Raw genomic sequence first — 23,994 nt, 5'->3', positions numbered from 1 at the left:
GGTAATGTAAATGGCCCTGTGATCTTCACATGAAGGGAGGCACAGAAAATAATAATAATGTGCAGTTCTTAATTACTGAGGGGTGAGAATAGGACGGGAATGTAATTTTGAAGGTCATGCACCACACGGTTCTCATGGGTATACTGAATCATTTGGATTGTTGTGCGCAGATGTGTTTTGCTCCCAAAATGTTTGGCACAGCACCACCATGGTTCCAGCATTAGAGGGAATGGTGCATATGCACACACACACACACACACAAGCCTAGGGCTTGCTGATCAGAAGGTCGGCGGTTCGAATCCCTGCAACAGGGCGAGCTCCCATTGCTCGGTCCCTGCTCCTGCCAACCTAGCAGTTCGAAAGCATGAAGTGCAAGTAGATAAATAGGTACCACTCCAGCAGAAAGTAAGCGGCATTTCCGTGCGCTGCTCTGGTTCGCCAGAAGTGGCATAGTCATGCTGGCCACATGACAGGCTCCCTTGGCCAATAAAGCGAGATGAGTGCCGCAACCCCAGAGTCGTCTGCGACTGGACCTAATGGTCAGGGGTCCCTTTACCTTTACCTTTACCTTTATGCGTACATAAGCTGGAGGGCAAAGTACAGTAATGAGAAATGGACACCTCCCTGCTGCCCAGATGGCTCCAAGGCCTTCATATTTCAGCTTGGAACGAGTTACGCTTCAGTTCTTTTTAAAGGAATTCAGGGCTATCCACTGGAATCCAATCTGCAGGTGGTATATTGAAAGTTCCAGGGTTGTAGTGTTCTTGCACTTGAATATTTGGCCGTTGACTTGGAAATAGACATGGGCTGGCTCCAGCTCATTCAGCCGAGTTCTCCTTTGTCAGGGACAAGGAGTAAGGCCAGTGCAGCTGAGGCATTGGAGCCAGCTCCTGATTATTTCCATATAAAAATGCTTTGAGTATAAATTTATTTTTCCTCCTCTCTTTTTTCTTGTCAGCCCTAAATTTAGACTCGTGGAGAAGTTCCTTTGGCAGGGAGGGGATGGCAACCGTGACAAAATAGACCTTGTTGGTAGTTTTGAAAGTTCCTAGCAAAAAAGAAGGAAAAGAAAGATCTGGTTTCATTCATGTCTCTGTTTTATCCACAGCCCAACGCTCTGCTCATGAACTTCCGATGGTCGAGACACAAGATGTTGACAGTTGCTTAGTATATGGTGGACAACAGATGATCCTGACGGGCCAGAACTTTACTGCAGAATCTAAGGTTATATTCACAGAGAAGACACCAGGTATGCTGTTCATTGTATCATTTTTCTAGTTAGGCTGATCAAGGAGAACCATGTCTTATAGGACTGGGTCCTACAAACGGTCATTCAAACAGGGCCAACATAACCAGAAATGGATTACTTTATTGGAACGCAGCAACACTTTGATTTCTGACCTGAATCATACCTGACCTCAAAAAAAATAAAAAAATAAAAATCTTCAGCATGGACTCATTGTTTTCCCTAGCCAAACATCACACAGTTTCAAACAATGGTGATGACTAATAAGAACACAGCACATTTCATTCACATGCAATTATAAAGCAGTTAAGGCTGACCCTTAAAGCTCTGACTCATTTTGGAGCTAGTTAGTAATAGCTGCCACCCGCTTTGCAATCTCTCAGGGACCGGCTTCCCCTTCAGAGACCTGCCACAAGCACCTCCTGCAATTGATGCTTTTAACCTTCTTTTGTCGTTATTGTTTAAAGCAGCAGCAGCCAGCCATCCCCGGTTTGCTACATTGTAAGCTTGTTCTGAAACTTGCAAGAAGAAGCCTCCAGGGCTGCACAGGAGCTGCTATTTGGTGGTGGTGATGGTGGGAGTTGAAAGCCTCATTGTGCCTGTGTTGGCTGGTGTGCATGCACAGAAATGCACACATAATGGAGGCTTCTGGCTTTCTTGCCTGAATTAGGAGGTCCCTTACAGTGTTTGCTTAAGGTGGCTTTGCAAAGGTCCACAAAGTCTGTTAGCCCACAGTAAAATAGCCTGCCTGCCTATGCAGACGTCTTAGCCATTTGTGGAATACTGAGGGTCAGGGGAGGGAGAAGTGAGGAGGAACCAGCTCTTATCTGCTTCCCTCTGTTTGGTCCCTTGGAGTTGATTTTTACTCACCACAGGTGAGCAGCAGTTTACAGACATGAATTAATTGAGCTACAAGGCAGAGCTAAGCCTAAGCCTTGCCCCTCAATATGCTGCAATGCCCTGGTCCTTTATGGAACACCACACTATTAAAGCATTACAGAAAGTTCAGTTCAGTTTGGTTTGGTTTATTGTGTTTTAGCAAACAGCCATTACACACATAAAAATAATAACAACCACAATACTGCTACTAATTGTGATTTACATTTCTACTCCCCGACCCTTAAGAGGATAAATCATTTCCTATACCCCTTTTACGTTTCGTTACATGAATTTGTTGAGCCTTAGCAAGAAATTTGGATGTTCCAAAGGATATATACTTCTCTGCATCAGACAACAGAAAGCAGGGCTTTGCAAGAGATGGCCTTCCCTTCTGCAAACTTAACTGTGGGTGGATGTAGTTGTTTCTAAGATCATTATAAAGAGGGCATTCAAGGAATACAGTGGTGCCTCGCTAGACGAAAATAATTCGTTCTGCGAGTGCTGTCGTATAGCGAATTTTTCGTCTTGCGAAGCACCAACGAGAGAATAGCGGTTTGACGAAAAAAAGAAAAAAAAAAAATCGGAAATTTTTTCGTCTTGCGAGGCAAGCCCATTGAAAAATTCGTCTTGCGAGACAGCCTTCCGCTAGCGAATGCCTTTCGTCTAGCGAGTTTTTCGTCTAGCGAGGCATTCGTCTAGCGGGGTACCACTGTACATGAGATGCAACTTCTATTGACATAGAGTTGCAGCCACAAACTCTGTCCTCCTTAGAATCTCCTTTATGTCAGCCCATCCAATCTGCTCATGGAAGGACGTTTAGTCTTGCCTGCGTAAAGGCTACCCTCCTTTTAACATCTACCAGATAGCTTGGCAGGGGTTAATACAATGGAATGAAGGAAGCATAGAATTTATTAGATTGACAAGTCTCGATCTCAGCCGTCCATGATTGCCTCTTGGTGTCTCTATGCCTTTGGAGTATTAGTTCTTCAGCTCTCTCAAAACCCTGCATTGCAGAAACAGAAAGATGCACTGCTGCTGCTGCATACGCTGTATACTACAGGCATCAACCATTTCACACGGGGGTTCCATCCCTAGCCCCCATGTGTACCAGTGGAGTTGTATTCCACTCCATTCCGTCTCCATTCCTCCGTCTTCCAGGTCCAAAAGGACCTGCACGTCAGCATTCACACATCAATTGGATGCACCCATAATGATCGCCTCCTGTACTCAACACCAGTTTTTGGAGAGCAGCAGCAGGATATGGCTGTTGCCTTCAAGCCCTTCTTGTGTGCTTCCTGAAGGCTTCTGACTGATGATCTAGCAGGGCTCTTCTTATGTTCTTAGGGATGCCTTCTCAAGTAGTGTCCTTCACATCACCCAGAGTGACCATCCTTAAGAAGCACCCATTCCTTTAGGCACTTCTGTATCTTTGTGTTCAGAAAGGAATGTGTCATTCTCTAAAATGACCTACCCACCACCCTTCTCCTTCGCCAGACTAGATGCATAATATGAGGTGTGTCTTGTTTGCAAACACCGGTGGCAGAAGGATGTCCTCTATACTTGGAAGCACCATTTTCAAAAGTCTTACAATTGGAGCTTCTGCACAGGTGGAGCACTTAAGGCTAGTTTCATTCAAATATAAGCAGATTTAGAGCTGTCCAGATTTAGAGCAACTTTTTCTTAACAGCACAGTTTGACTTAGTTTGCATGTTTCCTACCAGAATGCTGATGAGCAGCTCTGAGGGCAAGCAAAGCCACAATAAACCCACTGTGAGTGGATTGTGTGCATCCTCCTTCTCGGTGACACTGTCACTGTTAATTTCCTCTTTCAGATGGCTGAGGCTAAGAAAAGGCCCACATTTTTATGAAAGAAAGAAGAAAGTATGCCAGCACTTAGAGGGGAAAGCATGCTTGCTTATCTCTCCATTTCACTTTGATGACGCATGGGGACATGTGCACCCTAGCTGTACTTTCACTCATCACAAGGCCAGACCAGCCACGCTGCTTAGTTAACACTAAGCAAAAAGAAAAGAAAAAAGCAGTAATTATGATGTGGGCGGTGGTCTTATATACTGCAAAGACCTCTGGGGGATGCTGCATGTTTTGAACAAAGTACATTGCATGCCTTGCAGCCTCTGCCCCCCCCCCAAAGGTCAGGCCACTATTACCAGAGCTAGGCTGCACAATTTACCCTTGATATAACTGTGAATTCAAGTTATATCCCCTTACAGGATTGTATGTTAATGTATGTGGGAGGAAGTAAAGAGGTGCATGTGGGAATGCTGCAGGTGTGAGGATCATGCTTGCTGCTTCCCTCTTGTGACCCAGAATATTATTGAGAATAAACAGGGCTGGCATTAGTACTCAGCATCTCCAGGCATCTGGGCATGCTTATTATTCATGCCTCATTGCTCTAGGGAAGTGGCAGCCCACAAAGACCTAGAATGATGTTGCATCAGAGGCATGATGAGCATTGCCGGATTTACGTATAAGCTAAAAATGCTATAGCTTAGGGCCCCACTCTCTTGGGGGCCCCCAAAAAAATTAAAGGAAAAAAAAAACCTGGATGTACATTTCCAGAATAAAAAACAAATAAAACAAAACCTACATACAGCAACAGTGTTTTGTGTTGCGTAGGCTCCTATTTGTTATGTGCAAATGGCTTTAGATACCTATTAGGTCCATAAATCACCATATATATTCAACACAAAAAACAGTGACAATTTGTTGTTCACAAAAGATAGCTGGACATATAAAGGGCCCCATTACCTTCAGTAGCTTAGGGCCTCATCAAACGTAAATCCAGCCCTGATGATGGGCAGTCACAATGGTAGGCAGTTTGCAGCTACAGAAGTACCTCGGTTTTTGAATGTCTCTGTTGACGAACATTTCGGTTTCTGAACGCCATAAACCTGGAAGTAAATGCTTCAGTTTTCGAACACGCCTTGGAAGTCGAACATGCCACACGGCTTCCACTGAGTGCAAGATCCTGAGACCTAGCTGTCGGCTATTGAGTTTTCGGTTTTCGAAAGTTTCAGAACTCAAACTGTCTTCCGGAACAGATTATGTTCAAAAATCACTGTACTTGGCACATCTCACAGCACTGATCCTCTATTGCAAGCAGGTTGGCCAACCAAAAGGCCCACCAGTGTAGACACAGCAGAGAACACTGTGCTGGCATGGGTCTCAAACCTGGAACCAGCCTTGAGAACTGAGTCTTCTCCTATCTGCACAGCTCTATCCTGGGTTTTGTTTCTTGGACTCACAGGAAAGTGACAGAGCATTGCCAACAGGCTTCTATGTAAGTGGATAGCTTAGTTATGGAAAAGTCATATGGGTAGTGAAAATCTCAAATGAATTCAGTCTTCATTCCACACCACTTTGATGTTGAGAGTTGATGCAGTGCCCATAGCTAAGAGGGTGAGCTTTACAAATCCAGTCAGAATCTCAGCTCAGCCATAAATTTACTGGGTGACCTCAGGCAGTCCATTATTATTCAATATCAACTCACCTCCTTGTCCTCTGTAATGGGGGATAATATTGTCCGTCTGTCTTATAGGGTGCTTGTCAGGGTTTTGGAGTGAATGCATGTGCAGTGTTTTGAAAATGGGATGGGGAGTTTTTCCTCATCTCCTTGCCTCTCCCTCTCTACACCCTATGCTCAAATCTATCATTGAAGTCATTGCTTCAAGCAAAGCTTAAGGCCTGGCCAAGACTGAATTTCCAAACTCAGCCCCTGTTCTCTCATACCAGACACAGCCCCCAAGCCCTGAAAAAGGAGGGAGCAACAAGCAGTGAATGCCTTTGAAGGCACAGATATGTGACCATATGTATTCAATATATGGAACCTCTGGCAGTTTCTCCTAGGTCACTTCTAAATTTAATCAGAAAAGTATCATATCTAAGTTCTGAGTGCCTGCTGGAGCAGAGAGAGAGAAAGGAAAAAAAGTTAGGTTATCCTTCCACATCATAGGGACCTCAAACCTGAAAGTGTTGTAGGTTCTCAGTTTGCCATATATCAATCTTGCGCCTTGAAAATAACTGACCCTTGCTGTGCTGACTTGACCACACTACATATTAATGAGATCAGCAAGCAGCTTATAAAAAGACACAGTCATTCTAAGCCTGGCACAGGAAATGATGGAAGGAAGTGAACTCTGGGGGACTGGGAGTTTGCAAGTTTGAGAGCTAGCAGCAACTGAATAAAGCAATTGTTTTCAGGAGACCCGTGTGTGCACTGCACATGTAGCATGTTTATTTACACCCATCTGCAAATGATGCATAGTGTGTTGAGTTGCATATTGTGCACTTAAACGAATGTTGCAATGATTTAGCTGCTTACCCGCTCCTCCAGGTGGGTGGGTAGGAGTAACAATTGCTTCTGGGGAAGTGTAACCCTTTTGGCCGTGTCTGGATTCCTAATTTACTGCATCAGCTCTCAAATACCGTGTGCTGTGGAGTCATTTGGCATTTTCGCTAACCAGTGATTCTTTAGTTAACTACTGTGTCTATTTATATAGAAGCCAGTTTCCATTGTTCAGTCACACTCCTGCTTGACCAAGAAAGAAAACCCAGGATAGGCCTGTATAATAAATAGGATAGCCCTGAATGACTGGGGATAAGTATGGCTTTCACACCAACGGCACCCCCTGGTGCACTCAAATATGTGAATGCTGGCCATTCACTTTCCTATGGAAGAGTAGAGAGCTGCATTTAAAGAGACTGCCCTCTACTCCTGTCCTCTTTTCATGCCAACAAGCTGCATGACCCTCAGTGTGATGCAAGGTTCTGTTCTGAATGCGCGCACACACACACACACACACACACACACAGAGAGAGAGAGAGAGAGATGCGCAGGAACAGTACCTGCCACATTGAGTGGCCTGGCAAGCTGCAATGTGGTCATAGAATCATAGAATTGCAGAGTTGGAAGGAATTCAGAAAGTAAAGAACTGTGGATTCCGCTATATATAAACAATATTCACTTCGTCCAATCCAATATAATAATACCCAACAAAGCCACTTTTCTGTAAACAAACATTATCTTCAAACCTCAACTCCTTTTCATGCAGGCCTCTTCTCAGCTCCTTACAACAGCTTTCCTTAACTAATATCTTCATACCCGCCCTATTCTTTTGACTCTTTGAATTGTTTTAACTGATTTTGACTTTGTATTTTTGTAAACTGTTGCTTTGGGATCTCATTGTGGAGGGTGGGAAAGGGTGGGTAATTATTTCAACAACAATAATAATTGATCATTATGCACCATCTTCACTCATCCCTGTCGACAACGTGGACCAGTGCAGGGTTTAATGAAATGCTCTGCATGTTCTGGACTACGGGGATCAGAAGTGCTAAAACAGCATTTCTGCTCCCCATATTTTCCTGCTTGGCAGGGGGTTGGACTGGATGGCCCTTGTGGTCTCTTCCAACTCTATGATTCTATGATTCTATATTTATGGCTGTCTGGATCTGCTCCCAGATCCACTATATTCCAGGGCATGGCAGAACGATGGAGCTCTGGTATGTGGGGGGGGGGGGGTGAGGAGAATAATAATGCAATGGAGGAGCATCTAGACTCCCTTTCCAGGGCCAGGCATATAATGCTATCATCACCGTGGATAGATAAGCAATGCCGTGACACTAGGCAGCGCGAGATTTATTTATTTTTTACCTTTTCGTTGTGGCCTCTAGTGTACTTGGCAGCAAGGAAAAGCTTTCCTGTAATGCAGCCAGCAAGTTTCAGAAGGAGAACGGGGGAATCCCAGAAAAATATTGCAAAACATTGGGGGAGGGGGGGTCATATTATGAAGACAAACAGATTTAAAAAAAAAAAAAAAAAGAGTGGCCGTGGAAACTGTGTTGCCATAGCTGAAAGAGAATCACTGAGACAGGGTGGAATCCAGTGTTTTGGAAGGTCTCCCCGCATGACACATGGTTTTGGAATTTTGCAGCTGGTAAGCAAGCCCTCATTAACAAAGGCAGCTACTACTGGCCTAGATTCCCTGGCTTGCTTTCCACTATGGGGGCGCCTAGAAACAAGCCTGTCTGTGATTACCCAGCTTTGCAACGTGTTTGTTTAAAGACAATGATTGCTTTTTAATTCATTTGTCTTGGAACGGACAAAAGGCAGAGGCAGGGAGAGGGACCATCTTCTATCACCTGTTGAAAGCTAATTGATCACATTAGAAAACCTGGCACAAGGATTGGAATCCCCTATTCTCCCACTTAGTCATCCCATCCTGGCGTGACTCATTTTATTACATGGAGGTTCCCAGTGGTTTTATTTTGAGTGGAGCTTTTGTTTCGTGAAGTGTTGGTGCATTTTATTCTTTAGATTTTTGCTAAGTATATTTCCATGAATTGGCAAAAATATATTAGTCAAAAGTAATGCTGGAACTGCATTGGCCCCTGCTGTTTCACTACTCAGCTACTGTTGTTCTGTTTCGTGGTGGCTTTAGCTGAATTTTTCAAACAACCAGCCGAGGGAGGAAGCGCCTCTGAACTTGTTCTCTTGGTGCAAAATGTCAGTTTTGGGGCTGGGCTACAACTTGGATGACTAACGCCCCTGGCCCTTTCCCAACCAGATCTTGACATACATCTTTGGCCTCCGTGAATCATCTTTGACTTCTCTCTTGGTGAAATTAAAGCGCTGGCCACAGCTCAACATCAGACCAGCTTAATTGGCTATAATGGGCCAGTCTCTTGACCCACATGAATCAAACAAGCCCACCTCAGGACCCAGTCCTTCTGAAGAAATAAAACAGTCTGTTGGCTCACCAACATCAAATTCTTTTAAGCTGTCGTAGCTTCTCTAAAGTTACAGAGTTACTTCTTGTAGGGCAAGGAAGAAGACGAACATAAGAACTGCTTGTTGTTTAGTCGAGTCCGACTCTTCGTGACCCCATGGACCAGAGCATGCCAGGCCCTCCTGTCTTCCACTACCTCCTGCAGTTTGGTCAGACTCATGTTGATAGCTTTGAGGACACTGTCCAACCATCTCATCCTCTGTCGTCCCCTTCTCCTTGTGCCCTCAATCTTTCTCAACATCAGGGTCTTTTCCAGGGAGTCTTTTCTTCTCATGAGGTGGCCAAAGTATTGGAGCCTCAGCTTCAGGATCTGTCCTTCCAGTGAGCACTCAGGGCTGATTTCCTTCAGAATGGATAGGTTTGATCTTCTTGCAGTCCATGGGACTCTCAAGAGTCTCCTCCAGCACCATAATTCAAAAGCATCAATTCTTCGGCGTTTAGCCTTCTTTGTGGTCCAGTTCTCACTTCCATACATCACTACTGGGAAAACGATAGCTTTAACTATATGGACCTTTGAACTGCTATGCTGGATCAAATCAAAATTATGTGCAGTCTGGAACTCCTGCCTTCCACAGCCACCACTCTCGTAAATGTGAGAATCAGAGCATGATGGATATCATACATCATGGATGGCTAATTGCACCTAACTAGTGACTCTGGGTAGAGATTCACATCTCTATATGAACTGAAAGATGCACCCACCTTCTCGGTAGTGGTGCCCGCCCTGTGGAATGCCCTCCCATCAGATGTCAAGGAAATAAACAATTATCTGACTTTTAGAAGACATCTGAAGGCAGCCCTGTTTAGGGAAGTTTTTAATATTTGATGTTTTATTGCATTATTATTATTATTATTATTATTATTATTATTATTATTATTATTATCATCCAGCCAGTTCAGTGGGACCTGGATAAGGCTTGCAATGAAGGTGAACGTCAGAATCAACTATGCACCCAAGGGACTGATTTTGTATAAGGCTCATAAGAAAGTTGCCTTGTGCTGAGTCAGACCATTAGGTCAGACCAAATTCTGTAATTCTTGCTGATGTGACTCAGAGGAATTTCATCAGCTACAGTTGGCATTTCTTCCTCGAAGATGACCAAAGTCTTACTCACACTTTGTGGTACCACGCTGTCACCCTGATCCTAAAGCCCCATATAGTTTCACAGGTATTTGTGTGTGTGGAACTGCGTGCCCAAAATTACCCAGGCTTCACAGTGGGAAGATAGAAATGCCTTCAAGTTGTGGAGCAAAAGTACTGATGCATTTGGAGAGTAGCTAAGGTATGTTTCTAGGTGAGTTAAGGCCAGCTCTGAAATCTGGTGGCAAAACAGCTGGTCCGTCATTCCCCATCTCTACTACTGCTCTGGAGTGGGATTTACTTGCAAAATACTTTATAGTCTGTTGCTGTTTCCTTTGCAACAGCTATGTTCACCATTACTCCCATTTCATAGATGAGGAACTGAGGCCAAGAAGATGGGCTTGCAAACCAGTTTAACTAAGCACCAGTTGGGAGCCTTGCCAGTGGCTTCTGTGAGAGTTGGATTGTACCCATAGTGAATTTTGGTCCAGGGCCATAGAGGAAGACTCTGGCAGAGGTGGGACTTGGACCCAGATTGGTCTCCTTCATTGAGGCTTCGATTTGTATTGTTTGGAGCAGATGTGCTATTGGAAGCTGCAAGCAGACGGCTCCTCCACAATGCGTTCAGTTACACGTTACTTACTTTGGATATTTCATTTGACAGCCTGTCAAGTCTCTGCTGTGAAAACCTCAGAGTAAGTTTGCGAGAAATGCAACAAGAATTTCCCAAACCTCTCAGTCCATCTCTCATGCCAGCTCAGCTAAGCTGCGGCAGAACCTACGTTTTTACTGCCATTTCACAAACCCGTAGTAATGAGTAAGGGACCGTGAGCAATGTGTACAGGCTTGGCGGACCCTTTAATTGGCTAATTAAGCCAAACAACTCTGAGGGTACTGTAGCAGATCAAGCAGGATTTACCTAATGCAGACTGACATCTTGACTTCCCCCAGAGTTTGGCACAAAACTTGTGGTCCGATCGCAGCTCGGGATAGAAGGGATAGAATTACACGTTTACTTAAAAACTCCTTTCTTTCTGTAGAGAGTTGCTGACACCATCAGATCTGGTGCTGAAGCTTAATTTCATATTAAGTCTCCTGGTGCCAAAATATGTTGCTATACTGTAGTATGGAGTTAGAAGTGTTGCCCAACAAGGGGTGGCTTGACGTGTACTTAGCATGCCACAGTCTGATTTTTTGGGTAGGTATAATGGTTCTCACCACACTTACAAGTGCGCCTTGTGTGTTCCAAGTATATATTCCGGTAATACACATCTGAAAGACAGATATGAGCACCATGCATACCAAAACCCAGGGGCTTTTAGGGCATATCCATACCACAAACCTACACTGGGTTTACAACACACCCAGCCATCAATTATACAGTATCTATATTCCACTTTTTAGCTAAGATTGGCTCTCAGAGTGGCTTGCAATTAAAATCCACACAAAGGACACAACCAAACTGAACCATTTCTACATAATTCATGAGATCCAAAATGAAGATAACAAAAAGTCAACAATGGTAACCCTCTAAACAATACCCCAGCCCAAGAGTCTGTTCAGCAGCCTCGGCTTTCGTAGTTGGAGTCAGTCTGGGTCCTGCCAGGTGGTAAAAGGCCTGCAAGGCAGGGAGCAGTTCTACTAGGACTTATAGCTAAGATGAATATATGATTGTTATATTGGCTCTTCATATTGTGGTACTGATTTCCCTGTTAGCTAATTTGGGTTTCCTTTTGGGAAAGAAAAGCAGGTTATACATGGAACGAAAGGTCCCAGCCCACAGAAGCATCCCATCTGCCTATTTTATACCAGTCTGATGTCATTTGTTTATTTCAACATTTTGTACCCAATTTTTCCCCAGTCCCTCGGGGCGGCTCACACCACCACTTAAATTTACAACAGTTACAACATCCCATTTTCTACATGCAGTAGAACCAAGCAAACTAATTAGTCAGCTATATACCTTGAAACAAAAATCTGAACAGCAGAAAAATAAGAACCAAAGAACAGGAGTTTCTAGACAAACCTCTCTGGAGGAAAGGACACAAGGAATTGCCTTATACCAAGTCAGGCCACTGATCTGTCCATCTCAGTACTGTTTGCACTGACAGTAGTTCTCTGGGGTGTCAGAGGTGGAATCTTTCCTGGAAATGCATGCAGAGCAGATGTTCTACCACTGAGCTATGGCAATTCCCCAAAGGGGAACTACAGAAAGGGGTTCTTCTCCTTCGTATTAACAATTGGTGTTCTCATAGCTACTCCCCATCCCCAAGAATCCTAGCAATTGCATTGTGATGAGAGTGCTGAGAATTCTGTTAGAGGTTACTTGCCTCCGTCCTTACAGAGTTACAGTTCCCTGGGAAAAAGGAACGGCTCTTGAACCAATTTGTCTATTATGTGCATGTCAGACTTAGGTTTTGTAATAGATAAATCCTAGCTACTTTGTTGATGATGCATTATATCAGCAAAAATTGCTTTGTGAGAATACGTCTTTTACATTCTGTTGGAAGCCGCCCAGAGTGGCTGGGGAAATCCAGCCAGATGGGCAGGGTATAATTAATTAATTAATTAATTAATAATAATAATAATAATAATAGTAATAATATGTACGTTAGGGAGAATTGCTTAAAAAATGTGTGCATTAGGAGAAATTCAGACCCAAATTCTGATGAATTTTCACGAGGACTTTCTTAAAAAACAATTCCACAAACTGATTGGAAAGTGTGGAGACCCATGGGCGTCGCTAGGGGGGTGCGGTGGGGGCGGTACGCCCCGAGTGGCAGGTGTGACAAGCAGCGGGTGGGGGGTGACAAGCGGCGGGTGGGGGTGACAAGCAGCGGCCCCTCCCGCCACTCCCCACGCAACGCCGGTCACCCTGGGAGCAGCAGCGCTGCACGGACGGGGTGCTCCCTCGGCCGTGCGCTGTTGCTCCCAGGGTGACGGAGCAAGCGGCGGTGCATGGGGGTGACAAGCGGCAGCCCCTCCCGCCATTCCCAAGCACTGCCGCTCCCTCCGTCACCCCAGGAGCAACAGCGCACGGCCAAGGGAACACCCCGTCCGTGCAGCGCTGCTGCTCCCGGGGTGACCGGCAGTGTGGGGAGTGGCCGCTGGCTCAGTAGCCCCGGGAGCAGCAGCGTCAGACCGCCGCTTCCACAGCCTCCTTTTGAGCCGCAGAGCTTAAAAGCGGGCTCTTCGGCTTAAAAGGGGGCTGCAGAAGTGGCGGCGGCACTCCCGGAAACGCCCCGGGGGCGGGGCATCGCGACGTCACAATGTGACGCCACGACGCCCCGCCCCTAGGGCGTTTCCTTTGCCGCCCCGGGTGCCGCGGAGCCTAGCTCCGCCACTGTGGAGACCTACCTTGGAATGGGTCTAGATCAGTGTTTCCCATACTTTCTCCAGCTGTTTTTGAACTACTATTCCCATCATCCATGACCACTGGTCCTACTAGCTAGGGATGATGGGAGTTGTAGTTCCCAGCTGGAGACCCCCGTTTTGGAAACACCGGTCTAAGTAAACCATGTTGTCCAAGAATGCTTACAGCTATCTCACTGTGACCCTCTCTACCACCTTCCTTAGGAAGGGGATATCACTGCCTCTTTCAAGGGGACAGGGGCCACCTACTTATCCAGTGAAGCATTGCCCATGCTCTACGGCCAACCAGTCAGAACCCCTCTGTTGATAAGCCAAGAGTAACAGGCATCAAGAAAGCACGTGGTTGGGTGTATAGCCACAAACCCTTTGTCCACATCACCAGGCTGCAGAAACTGATTCCACAGCACAATCACAGACTGTGGCACTGGGTACTTCGGTTATAGCTGCAAAAACTACAAGTAAAGCTGACAGTTTTACAGAAAAGGAAACAGAAGAAATGAAGCTGGGGAATGTAGGAAAGTCCTGATCAGTGACACCCAAAGGACAACTCTTTAGGCCCCTTGCACATAGATTGCAGATGTGGATGAGTTTGCAGTAGGGTGCAAAGCCTCATCCCATTGCCCAGAGAAACTTTGTGTTCAGCAAATTTGTATCCCACCTTAAACAGAGGTTGCTAAGTGGCTCACATGACAATATAATAATCTGAAACAGGCAGCTGGCTATCAGCAATGCCAGAATTTTAAACCACTGCATAAAACTGTTTTAAAAAAAAATATCACCCCATTTCCTTCCAAGCAGCAGTTTAGTAGTAGCCAGAAGAAAAAATGTAACACCACATTTTAGCAACAACAGAAACAGAATTTGCTTCTTAAATTCATAGGTCCCAATTCATAAAATCCTTTAAATGTCAAAAGGTTAAATGGGGTCTGGAAGTTAATTGAATAAATAATATAAAACAGAATTTTTAAAAAGTGCAATAAACAATATCAGAAATATTAAGCATTAAATTTACACCTATTTCAATTTTCCCTGCCTAGCTGATGCTGCTTCACAACAAACAATAGGTGACAGGGTGGCCATTTTTTTCTCTCTCCCAGCAAAACAACACTGATTTCTTAAATTTATTCTAGCCTCGTCTATTTTGCCACAAAATCACAGCAGTGCTAATATTCAGAGATGTTAAGGGAAAAGCAAATATTGACTATCTAAAATTAGGACTTGTACACTCAAGATTATAAAAGCAAAGCAGCAAGCCAGATGGAACATTGTATTTAAGCAAAAAGGTCAGTACAATTGCTGTGAGGTGTTTACTTTTTATATGAGGGTACCATATTTGAAGAAGCAGATTTGTCCCAGGCAACAAATTTGCTAGGGAAACATTTGCCGGCTGTGCCCATTGATGCATCCATGTAGAATTATCTGCCATTATCATTAGAAGCTTGTACCGTAAATCAATGAAAATATCAATTAAGGGGTGTGTGTGTCATTCCATAAACCAATGAAAACCTCATCTATTGCGATGGGGGGGGGGTCATTTCACCTATCTTGATCATACACCTCCTGTGGACCTTGGGGTTAATCTAAACGTCATCTGGTTATGCTCAACATTTTTTATTCACAAGATTTTATTAGTGCCATCCCAGGGGCTTGGTCACTAAATGAAATCAAATGTTTCTGTGGCTTTAGAGTGATTCACTGGTCTCTTGAGTACTGAATCTGATTTTGCGGGCAGTGCCTGGTTGGTGTTAAATCTGTGCTTGTGACTATGTTTGTATGGCTGAGTGTTCAAATTCTGCAGACTAAAGTTGCAATGAGGTGGTAAATTTATTTGCAAGGTTTAAAACACACAGAGGGAGTAGTATTTGAAAACTGAATCTTCTGCCTGTAGCCTAAAGTGGTTCCATCCAGTCTCATTTCAGGATTATATCACTTTATTCTAGGGCATGTGTCATTCAGGACAACTCCTTCCCAGAATACCTAGGGGGACCCACTTCTCCCTCTTCCTTCCAACTCCCACTCAAAGCCCACCTTTTCTGTAAAGCATGTGGGATAATCACCATCTCCAATTAAAATGCAGTAGCATTTGGTTGCCGTTCCTTTTTTTTTAACCCTTGCTTCTCTCTTCTCTCCTGACCTTGGCTATCTTGGGCTCTGTTGAAATGTAGAATGCAAGCTCCTTGGGGCAGAGACCTGTCCTTCACACCCACACCCTGCACCTGTTCATGTTTACTATGTGAAACCTGGTCCATAGGTGCATTATAAAGCAATAGTAATTGTCCCACGCAGAAGGAGAATAAATTATGCAAAGCAAGTAAGTGCAAGCAAACGTTGCAGAATTTTCAGCATATGGGTTGCAGAATTCAGCTACTGGTAATGTTGGCACAGAGTTATGCTATCGTCGCCATCATCATCCTGGGTTTAAATGTCTGCCCAATGTTTAGTCTGTTGTGTTGCTGTCTAGGTCACCTTGACTTAGCTAAATGTGTGCGGCAACACTGTAATTAACCTGTTTCAAAAGCTAACTGTTCACTTGGGGTGAGCAGCTGCTGTGCTTGCCCTGGGTGGTTTGGTAGCGATGCAGCAAAACATTATTAAAATTTGGAAACCTTACATATTAGCTGACTTCAGAAACAATGGAGTACTTTGTGCCTGTGGGGAACCCCCTGTTAGTAAGGGCCGGGTGTAAACTGCAATCCCAACAGGGGTAGTCCCAGAGGTCCTTCTGACTCAGACACATCTGAGTCATCACTCCTCTTCTGCCTCCCCCTTCCTTCCCTTCTCTACCAATCCCAAGGGGCAATGATTATGCTCCAGGCTTTCGACAATACTGAAATGACTTGCATGTCCCTCCTTTTGAATTGGTCGTTCCGGCTCATAAAACTAGACCCCTTTTCCTTACCACTCTCTAGAAAACACCCATATTTATTTCATCCAGAGTCAGCTCTGAAACCTTTTGCCTGCTTGACTCAGAGAGGATCCCCCAGTACCATAAATACCTTTGTGACACCTGTCAGGTGCTGCTTGGCTCGTAAGCTATCCTGCAGGGACTGGAGAAATTGCAGGTACTTGACGTCATCCCTCAGAGCAATAATTAAAGGAACAGAAGTATCCTGTCAAAGCCATTCCTACCTCCCAAAGTGGCGCAAAGCAACACTGTCTCCCTTGCCTCTCCCTTCTCCAGAGCAAACCCCTACCTCACTATTTTCTTTTTCCAAATTCTTAGAAACAGCAGAGGTGGCAGTAAATTTGTATCTGGGCTGCACCACTTCAGACTGCAGGCGAATGTCTGCATGAATACTCCTGCACACAAATAATTACTTGCACATAGAAAATTAGCGTAAATAGGGATGCAGCCAGGCTGAACCTTCCCTCCCAGGTGCCTTCTTTTTTAAAAAATAGGGAATTTTGTCTCGTATGGCCAGGCAATGTCCCATCTGCAGTCTGAAGCTGTACAGCGCAGAAACAAATTAATTGTTTCTAGCACCGCCTGCTTTGAAGCAAGTTTCCTAATCTGGGAATAGAAATCTGTTTCTGAGAACTAGCTCCTCGTTGTCGCGGTTGAGAGTTAAGTGTGCATAACTATGGATGCTTATAGATCCACCTCTGCCAGATGCCACCTCAGATAGTGAAGTTCCGCTTCACCAGATAAAGATAAATTTACTAGTGCTGTGATGCAAGCACTGACCTCATCAGAGGCGAGGCAGGCCACTCAGCAAGTCTTTGATGGAGCATGAGGCGCTCTGGTTGTACTGGGGCTTCTGTGATGGGGTCCTCCATGCCAGAGGACATCAATGTGACATCCTCAGGCTGGAGGGACAGTGGTGCCACAGGCTTTTCTGATGGATGTCTTTATGGAGTTGGCCCTTCATGCACTTCCGCTTCTGACTCTGAGTTCTCAATCTGATGCCCTGAAGGAGGAAGAACAGTGCTTTCTCTACCCACTATGGTCCTAACAACTCCCTCTCCCAGCACCCATTAGGCCTAGAAGGCAATCTCCCGTAGCCACTGATGGAGGCCTACCTTTCAGCTTGAACAGTCACCACAGAAAAGACAGTCTACATTGGAACAGCAGCAGAGGTGGAAAGGACTAGCCCCACATATCATGTGCTCAAGTCCTGGCAAATACCAGTCTGTCCCTGTGGTAGCTATTCATAGTTTATTTAAAAAAACACAACCATGGCACATCAGGAGACATGTTTAGCATCCCATCTCATTTGGCCCTTAGTCACTTGTATAAACATATAATTTCCAGAATTTGAGAATCAGCACAGCCTGACAGAAAATGCTAGACTTGGACCTAGAAATTGCCAGCTGAAATCATTGTTTAGCCATAGACTTATCCTAAATCCAGCACTGTGCAGTTTAATTGTGCTGTTTAATACCAATTTGTCCATTTGCTTTAGCTTGAAATGTAAATTATTTCCACCAGCACACAGTCCTACAGTTCACTGTTCAGTGCCTGACGCCTGCTACCTTAAAGCATTGTTGCGTTTTAGTTTTCCCCCTCCGTTATTAATCAGCCTACATATGCGATCATGCATTACTTATACGTTGAATATTTGGTCTGGTTGGGCTTTGCCTTGTGATCACTGCACAGTGGTAAAAACCAAAGCAAACAGAAAGTCAAGCAAACCAGGACTGGTTGGGCAGTTTTTATATTTTTGCTTTTGGACAGTCATTTGACACCTGCAAAATGGGAAATAATTGACCAGGTGGCAGCATCATTGAGAAGTAACAAAGGCTTTGAATGAGCCACACACTAAGAAGATGAATTGTTTCTTAAAAGGCAGATGGTTTTCTTGGGAGCACTAGTAGAATTGGGTAGGTAGGAGGTGATTTTCCATTCCGTTTAGCACCAAGCCAGCTCTTTGCATGAATGTACCTGGGCGCAATCCAGGGAAATTTAAGCATGTTTTAAGTGCCAGTGAAATAGCTGTGTAAGTTTTGAAGACTGCACCTAATATGCTGACAAAGTAGAGAGGAAGGAAAGAAAGAACCTGGTGTAGGGTCTTAAGAGTAGCAAGGAAAGGGCTGGAGGAACTAGGAAAGTTTTAGCTCAAGGAAAAGACCAGAGCGTGTGGGAACATAACAACAATTCAAATATTTGTAAAAGGGCTGCTCAAAGCAGGATGCTGATTGTGGGGTTTCTTTCTTTGACACTCTGCTGAGAGTGGACCAAGATATGAATAACTGAAAAACTGGTGGGAAAGTCTGTGACTTGGGTAGCAGATCCTCCAGGAAACACTTGCTGCTAGAAGCCTTTGAAAAAGACAGGCAGAAACAGCGAAACTCCAGCAAGCGCATTTTTGTTGTTATTAATCTCTGCTGTTGTTATGGAAATGCTTAGGGTGGCCATTAAATGCATTTGCAATCATTTATATATGAAAACTTTGCTACCACTCCAAGTAGCCAAAGGTTTATATTTTCACGGCTGACCTAGAGCCTTGCTCAGTGTTGGCGAGTTGGTAGGGTGGCCAACCTTTATGTATGTTTTTCCATTGTATTCCGTGGGGCTTACTTTCAGGTTAATGAACATAGAACTGCAACCTGAATCTTGAAGTGCTGCAGCGTTTGAATCCTACCTCCACCAGCAAGTCACTAGGCAAGCTGCTATACTCTCACTTAGCCCTCCTCCTGCAATGTAGGGAGATCTCGTTTTACAAAGTTAGTTGTTATAAGAATGACAGCAAGAGAACGCATACAAAGTACTTTGAACACTTTATGGTGCTGTAGTGGTGAGGAAGAGCATGACCCCCTTTTTTCATGCTTGACTTAATATTTCTTTCAGATGGGCAACAGATTTGGGAGATGGAAGCCACCGTGGACAAAGATAAGAGCCAGCCTGTAAGTAGTGGGCACTCAGCACACTTCTCTTTCAGGTGCCAGGTTTCATTCCGTAGCAGCAGAAATGCCTCTGAACACACAAAGGCTGCAATCCAGTATGGAACTGGGTGCATTGTTGCACACATTGGTATCAGTGGGGTGATTTTGTTTACTCATTAAAGCACTTGCACAGACTGCCATTTAACAAAAAGATCTCAAAGTGGTTAACAAACACATTTCGATAAAGCTTAGGCACTGTGTTTTGGATTGTAGCCTAAGTGCACATGTTGTGTCCTTAGTGTGTTTCCTCATGGTTGGGTTTGCTATTAAGCATATTCACGAAACACTGATCAGACTCGTATACGCTGTGATCTAGCAAAACAGAGATGTGTGCAATTTCTCTGGCCACATGAATCCAGCAACTCTCTACTGTGTTATCAAAACGTTCTTGCCCAGTAACTAGTAATGGAACTTCACCTTCTCCTGGGCTTCTGCAGTGCTGTCCCATAGTAACTCTTCCATACTTCTAGGTAGCTAGAATCCCTAAGCAAGAGCTAGAGGTCGGTGAGAATCTACCCAAGAGTAGGTGCAGTCTACATGAAAACAGAACTTCCCAAGGGTAGAACTTATTTGCCACCCGCATGTAAAGGAAAAGGTTTTCGGGCAAAATATACAAGGCAAGTTAATAGAAACAGGGGAAATTGGATAATTTGTCAGGGCAGGATAGTTGTCTTAAGGTTAGATTATGGATACAGTAAGGAAGAAAGCGTGCTTCAGATTTTCTGCAAGATCCTCTACATCGTAACTGGAAAAGCAATACTCCTAGTACACCCCATAACAAATATATTAACAAAGGGTACTGATATAAACAGAGTGCCTTCTAATATCCTATTACTGTCTCTTCCTCACACCCATTTTTTAAATTATTTTCAGAATATGCTTTTCGTGGAGATACCAGAATATCGGAATAAGCACATTCGTTCCCCCATCAAGGTGAATTTCTACGTGATCAATGGAAAACGGAAAAAAAGCCAGCCACAACATTTTACCTATCACCCAGGTAATTATTTATGAAAAGGAATGGAATATGGCACACTATTTGGCGAGAAACACTTGAACTGTCTTTATATTTATCTATTATCTATCTATATCTATCTATCTATCTATCTATCTATCTATCTATCTATCTATCTATCTATCATCTATCTATCTATCTATATCATCTATCTATCTATCTATCTATCTATCATCTATCTATCCTGCTGAACCAGAATTATCAAGTATTCTAAGATGCTATCTTTTAGCCAGCATTACAATTAATACAGACCAAACCATCTCTGAATCAATGAATTCTAAATACAGCATCCAAGGCTACAAATAAAGTTATACAATAAATCCCTCCAGCTTATTTCTTCAAACCTACGTGGTTCTAAACTTACACATTTTAATACAGAGAGCAGTTTTAAAGGCCAGCACCAATTTATTTTAAAACATGCATATCATTTTATTTTATTATTTCGAAAGTTTGTATACCGCTTAATCATGGTTATCTTTAAGTAGTTTGCAGGAGACCCAATTTTAGAAGAATAGATTCAGAATTAAATATATTTCATTGAAGGCTGCCCTATATCTTGCACAAGGGAACGTTTCCTCTTCTTCTCCCCCTGCACATTCCCCCAAACCTGCTCTGGATTTAGGGGGCACATGGGGGGAGAAAAGAGGGAAAACATTCTGTTGTCCAAGGAGAATTTTTCAGAATTCCACTTTTTCTAGGCTCAGTATATAGATGGCCATGCTGCGGAAGTGAAATATAACTAATTCTCAAATTTTACAACTAGGGAACTGTCACTAAGACGGTGGCTTGTCCAAGACCACTCAATGAATTTCTGGCTCGCTAGGTGCAATGCAGTCTCAATCAGGCTACACTGTGGGGCTCAGGTCTGTGCAGTACTTGGAATGAACTAGTGTGATTTAATGAAGTTCACCAGATTAGTTTGGAAGTCTCTGAACTACACCGTAAAGTAGTTCCCACAGTTGTCAAGGGAACTTAACATGAATTAAGTCCATTTTGTGATGGAACGTTGAGCAATTTCTAGTTCAGGTTCATTCTCCTACAAGTGTTTTTGACTCTTTGCGCCTTTAAGCTTCAAAATCATAATTGTTGGGAGGAATAAATTAAGCAATTCATATTCCACAGATTCGATGTTTTCTTAGCCTTCTTAAATATATTGTATACTTCTGCACAGCAACTTGTAACATTCTGAATACTGAATATTTTCTGCCAAGGATCCTATGGTAAACTGTGAACTGAACTGTGAACTGTATAAAGAGACAAATGTGAACCGGAAATGTTGGATGCTGGGATAGCTCAGTCAGTAGAGCATGAGAATCTTAATCTGAGGGTTGTGGGTTTGAGCCCCGCGTTGGGCAAAGGATTCCTGCATTGCAGGGGCTTGGGCTAGAGGACCCTTGTCGATCCCTTCTAATGCTACAGTTCCATTGTTCTATTAACCTGCAAGTCCATGAAATAGATATACTTCCTTTTTAAAATGAACTTTCCAAGCTATGGGTCTGTGATGGCTTATTCACACATTCAAGCCATCGCTTGGTGTTGCAGCGGACAAGTGCTAACACGAACATGTGAACCAGAGCTAAGACTGGGAGGAAATGTGCAGTGTGTCGGTTGTTAGTGCTCATTCTTCTCTCTCCTCTTAACCGTTTCCTAGATGTTTGTTTAGAGCTATGTCCTTTGTGCCCTTTGTTCCAGTGCCTTCCATAAAAACAGAGCCCATTGATGACTATGATCCAGCTTTAATCTGCAACACAGTACACAGTGGTCTAGGAACAGTAACACAGCCTTATTATTCCCACCATACACTGGTCTCTGAGTCTCCTTCCTGTCTTGTGGCCACGATGGCTTCTTGCCAGCAGTTGCGTTCCAGCCTGTCTTCTCCTGAATCTCGATATCCTCAACAAACCCCAGGGGCTGTAATATACCAAAGAAGCAAGAGTCTCAGTCCTAGCCACCTTGGCTACCAGCAATCCAGCTTGATGGCTGCACAAGTTTCCATTCCAGATGTGCACAGGTCTGTGCTGGTGCACACAGGCTCTCCCAGCCAAAGCGCAGCAGTGCTCCACCATTCTCCAGCCAATCAGCAGTCTTCCCCCGTGATTCACTGCTCTCCCACCACCAATCAGCAGATGAGGTGCGAAAGCCATCAAGAATTCCAGCACATCATGTGTAGTGAAAATTTCACATCTAGCGGAGTGAGATCCAGCCAACCTCAGGTCAGCCAAGCACAAAGGTTAAGCCCGATTTCGTACCCTACCGTGATTCAGCAGCAGAGAACAGCCAAAAATGGACCGCCAGTAAGCGATCAGAAGGAAGCAGTGCCAACTGGAGTCACGGTTAAACAGGAACAGAATCTGGACCAAGCGTATTTGGATGATGGTAAGCACGCTAATTTAAAAACACCCTGTTTATCCAATCTGCACCCCTGTATGAAAATAGGGTTCAACCCTGTGGTTTGGAAATCATTTTGTGTGTGTGTGTGTTTCAATGCAAAATCTTTCATTTATTGAATTTTAAAAGCTGGCAGTGTTCTTTAAGATCTGGAAATTTGTTTAATTCTCTCTAGAAAACATTTGCATTGGCATCAGATGCTTTAGATTTATGAGGCATATTTTTCGCAGTTTCACAAACAAAACATTTGAGTTGAAATTCAGAAATGTACACTTAACACCTGAATTAGTGCAGATGCTGCTTCTCTAAAATTCTTTGGTAGTGTGCTGCACCCAAAAGGTTTTATATCGTTCTATGAAGTTTGCAGCAGGCCTGCAGGTGTAATGTTCTGGGCATTTTATAGAGGTACCTGAGTATGTAGATTACCGAAAATGTTGCTTTCTTCTTGTGAATTCAGAGGTTTCTGCTTTTGCAACCGATAAGAAAAGCTGTAGCAAGTTTTGCTTTGACTGCATCCCATCTTGTTTGCTTCATCAATAGGTCAATTAATTGTTTTAAGGTGTAACACTCTTTCCTGTTGTGTAGTACAAAGCTGGGATGGGGGGGAAATTGCTTAGAATTCCACCCCTGTTCATTTCAGTACCAGAACTCCCAGCTATTTTGCAAAACAACAGCCAGGCTCTTGATTTAAAATATACTAGTGTCTGTCATTATAATGGGAGAAGCTCACTATGGCATCCACATTTAAATAGAGATGAGTCACCCAATGTGATGGGTGGAAAACAAGGCCCTGCCTTCTGCCGCACAACAGTGTTCACAACTCAGTGTTTTACTTTCTCCAATATCAATGAATAACATTGAAAACCATTCATATATGCAAGAGGAAGCAGTGATGTGAGGAACAACCTCATTGGACTAAACATGCCACATACCTTGCTAACTGTTAAATTCCATAGAATTGAATGAGAACCATTCAAGACCCAACTCACTGCTCCCAGTTTTGAAATTCACAACCTAGCAGGAATTTCTCAAATAACTTGGAAATTTTGTTGCTGTTTTTTTAAAAAATTCCTTCCTATGTGAGCTTTTGCTGAGAGGCTGGTGAACGCGGGGCCCTCCAGATGTTGCAGAACTACAACTCCCATCAGCCCTAGCTAGTGTGGTCATTTATCAGTCTCGTTCTAGTGGCTAGGAACTGGGCGAGGTAACTTGCTACTGTACCATACATAGGAGCTTGTGACAATTTCACTGAAAAGAAGAGGTCCACTCAGCTCAAAGCCATTCAGGAGGCTTGGCACTTCTGAACATTTTAGGGTTTATC

The 23,994-nt window shown here is 43.9% G+C and overlaps 1 protein-coding gene across 6 annotated transcripts in view; it reads left to right on the top strand.

Annotated features, from left to right (window-relative positions):
* The window catches only part of NFATC2 (nuclear factor of activated T cells 2), a 134,968-nt gene that overhangs the window by 63,228 nt on the left and 47,746 nt on the right, over positions 1-23,994 (top strand). For all 6 annotated transcript variants that reach the window (XM_033153551.1, XM_033153554.1, XM_033153552.1 and 3 more), the window contains exons 6-9: positions 1,109-1,249; positions 19,176-19,231; positions 20,144-20,270; positions 21,978-22,661. In XM_033153551.1, coding sequence (XP_033009442.1) covers positions 1,109-1,249; positions 19,176-19,231; positions 20,144-20,270; positions 21,978-22,661 — 1,008 coding nt within the window. The remainder of the gene's footprint in view (positions 1-1,108; positions 1,250-19,175; positions 19,232-20,143; positions 20,271-21,977; positions 22,662-23,994) is intronic.

The sequence above is a fragment of the Lacerta agilis genome, chromosome 6, assembly GCF_009819535.1.
Source record: "Lacerta agilis isolate rLacAgi1 chromosome 6, rLacAgi1.pri, whole genome shotgun sequence".
Lineage (NCBI taxonomy): Eukaryota > Metazoa > Chordata > Lepidosauria > Squamata > Lacertidae > Lacerta > Lacerta agilis.
This window is presented reverse-complemented; position numbering and strand designations above follow the sequence as displayed.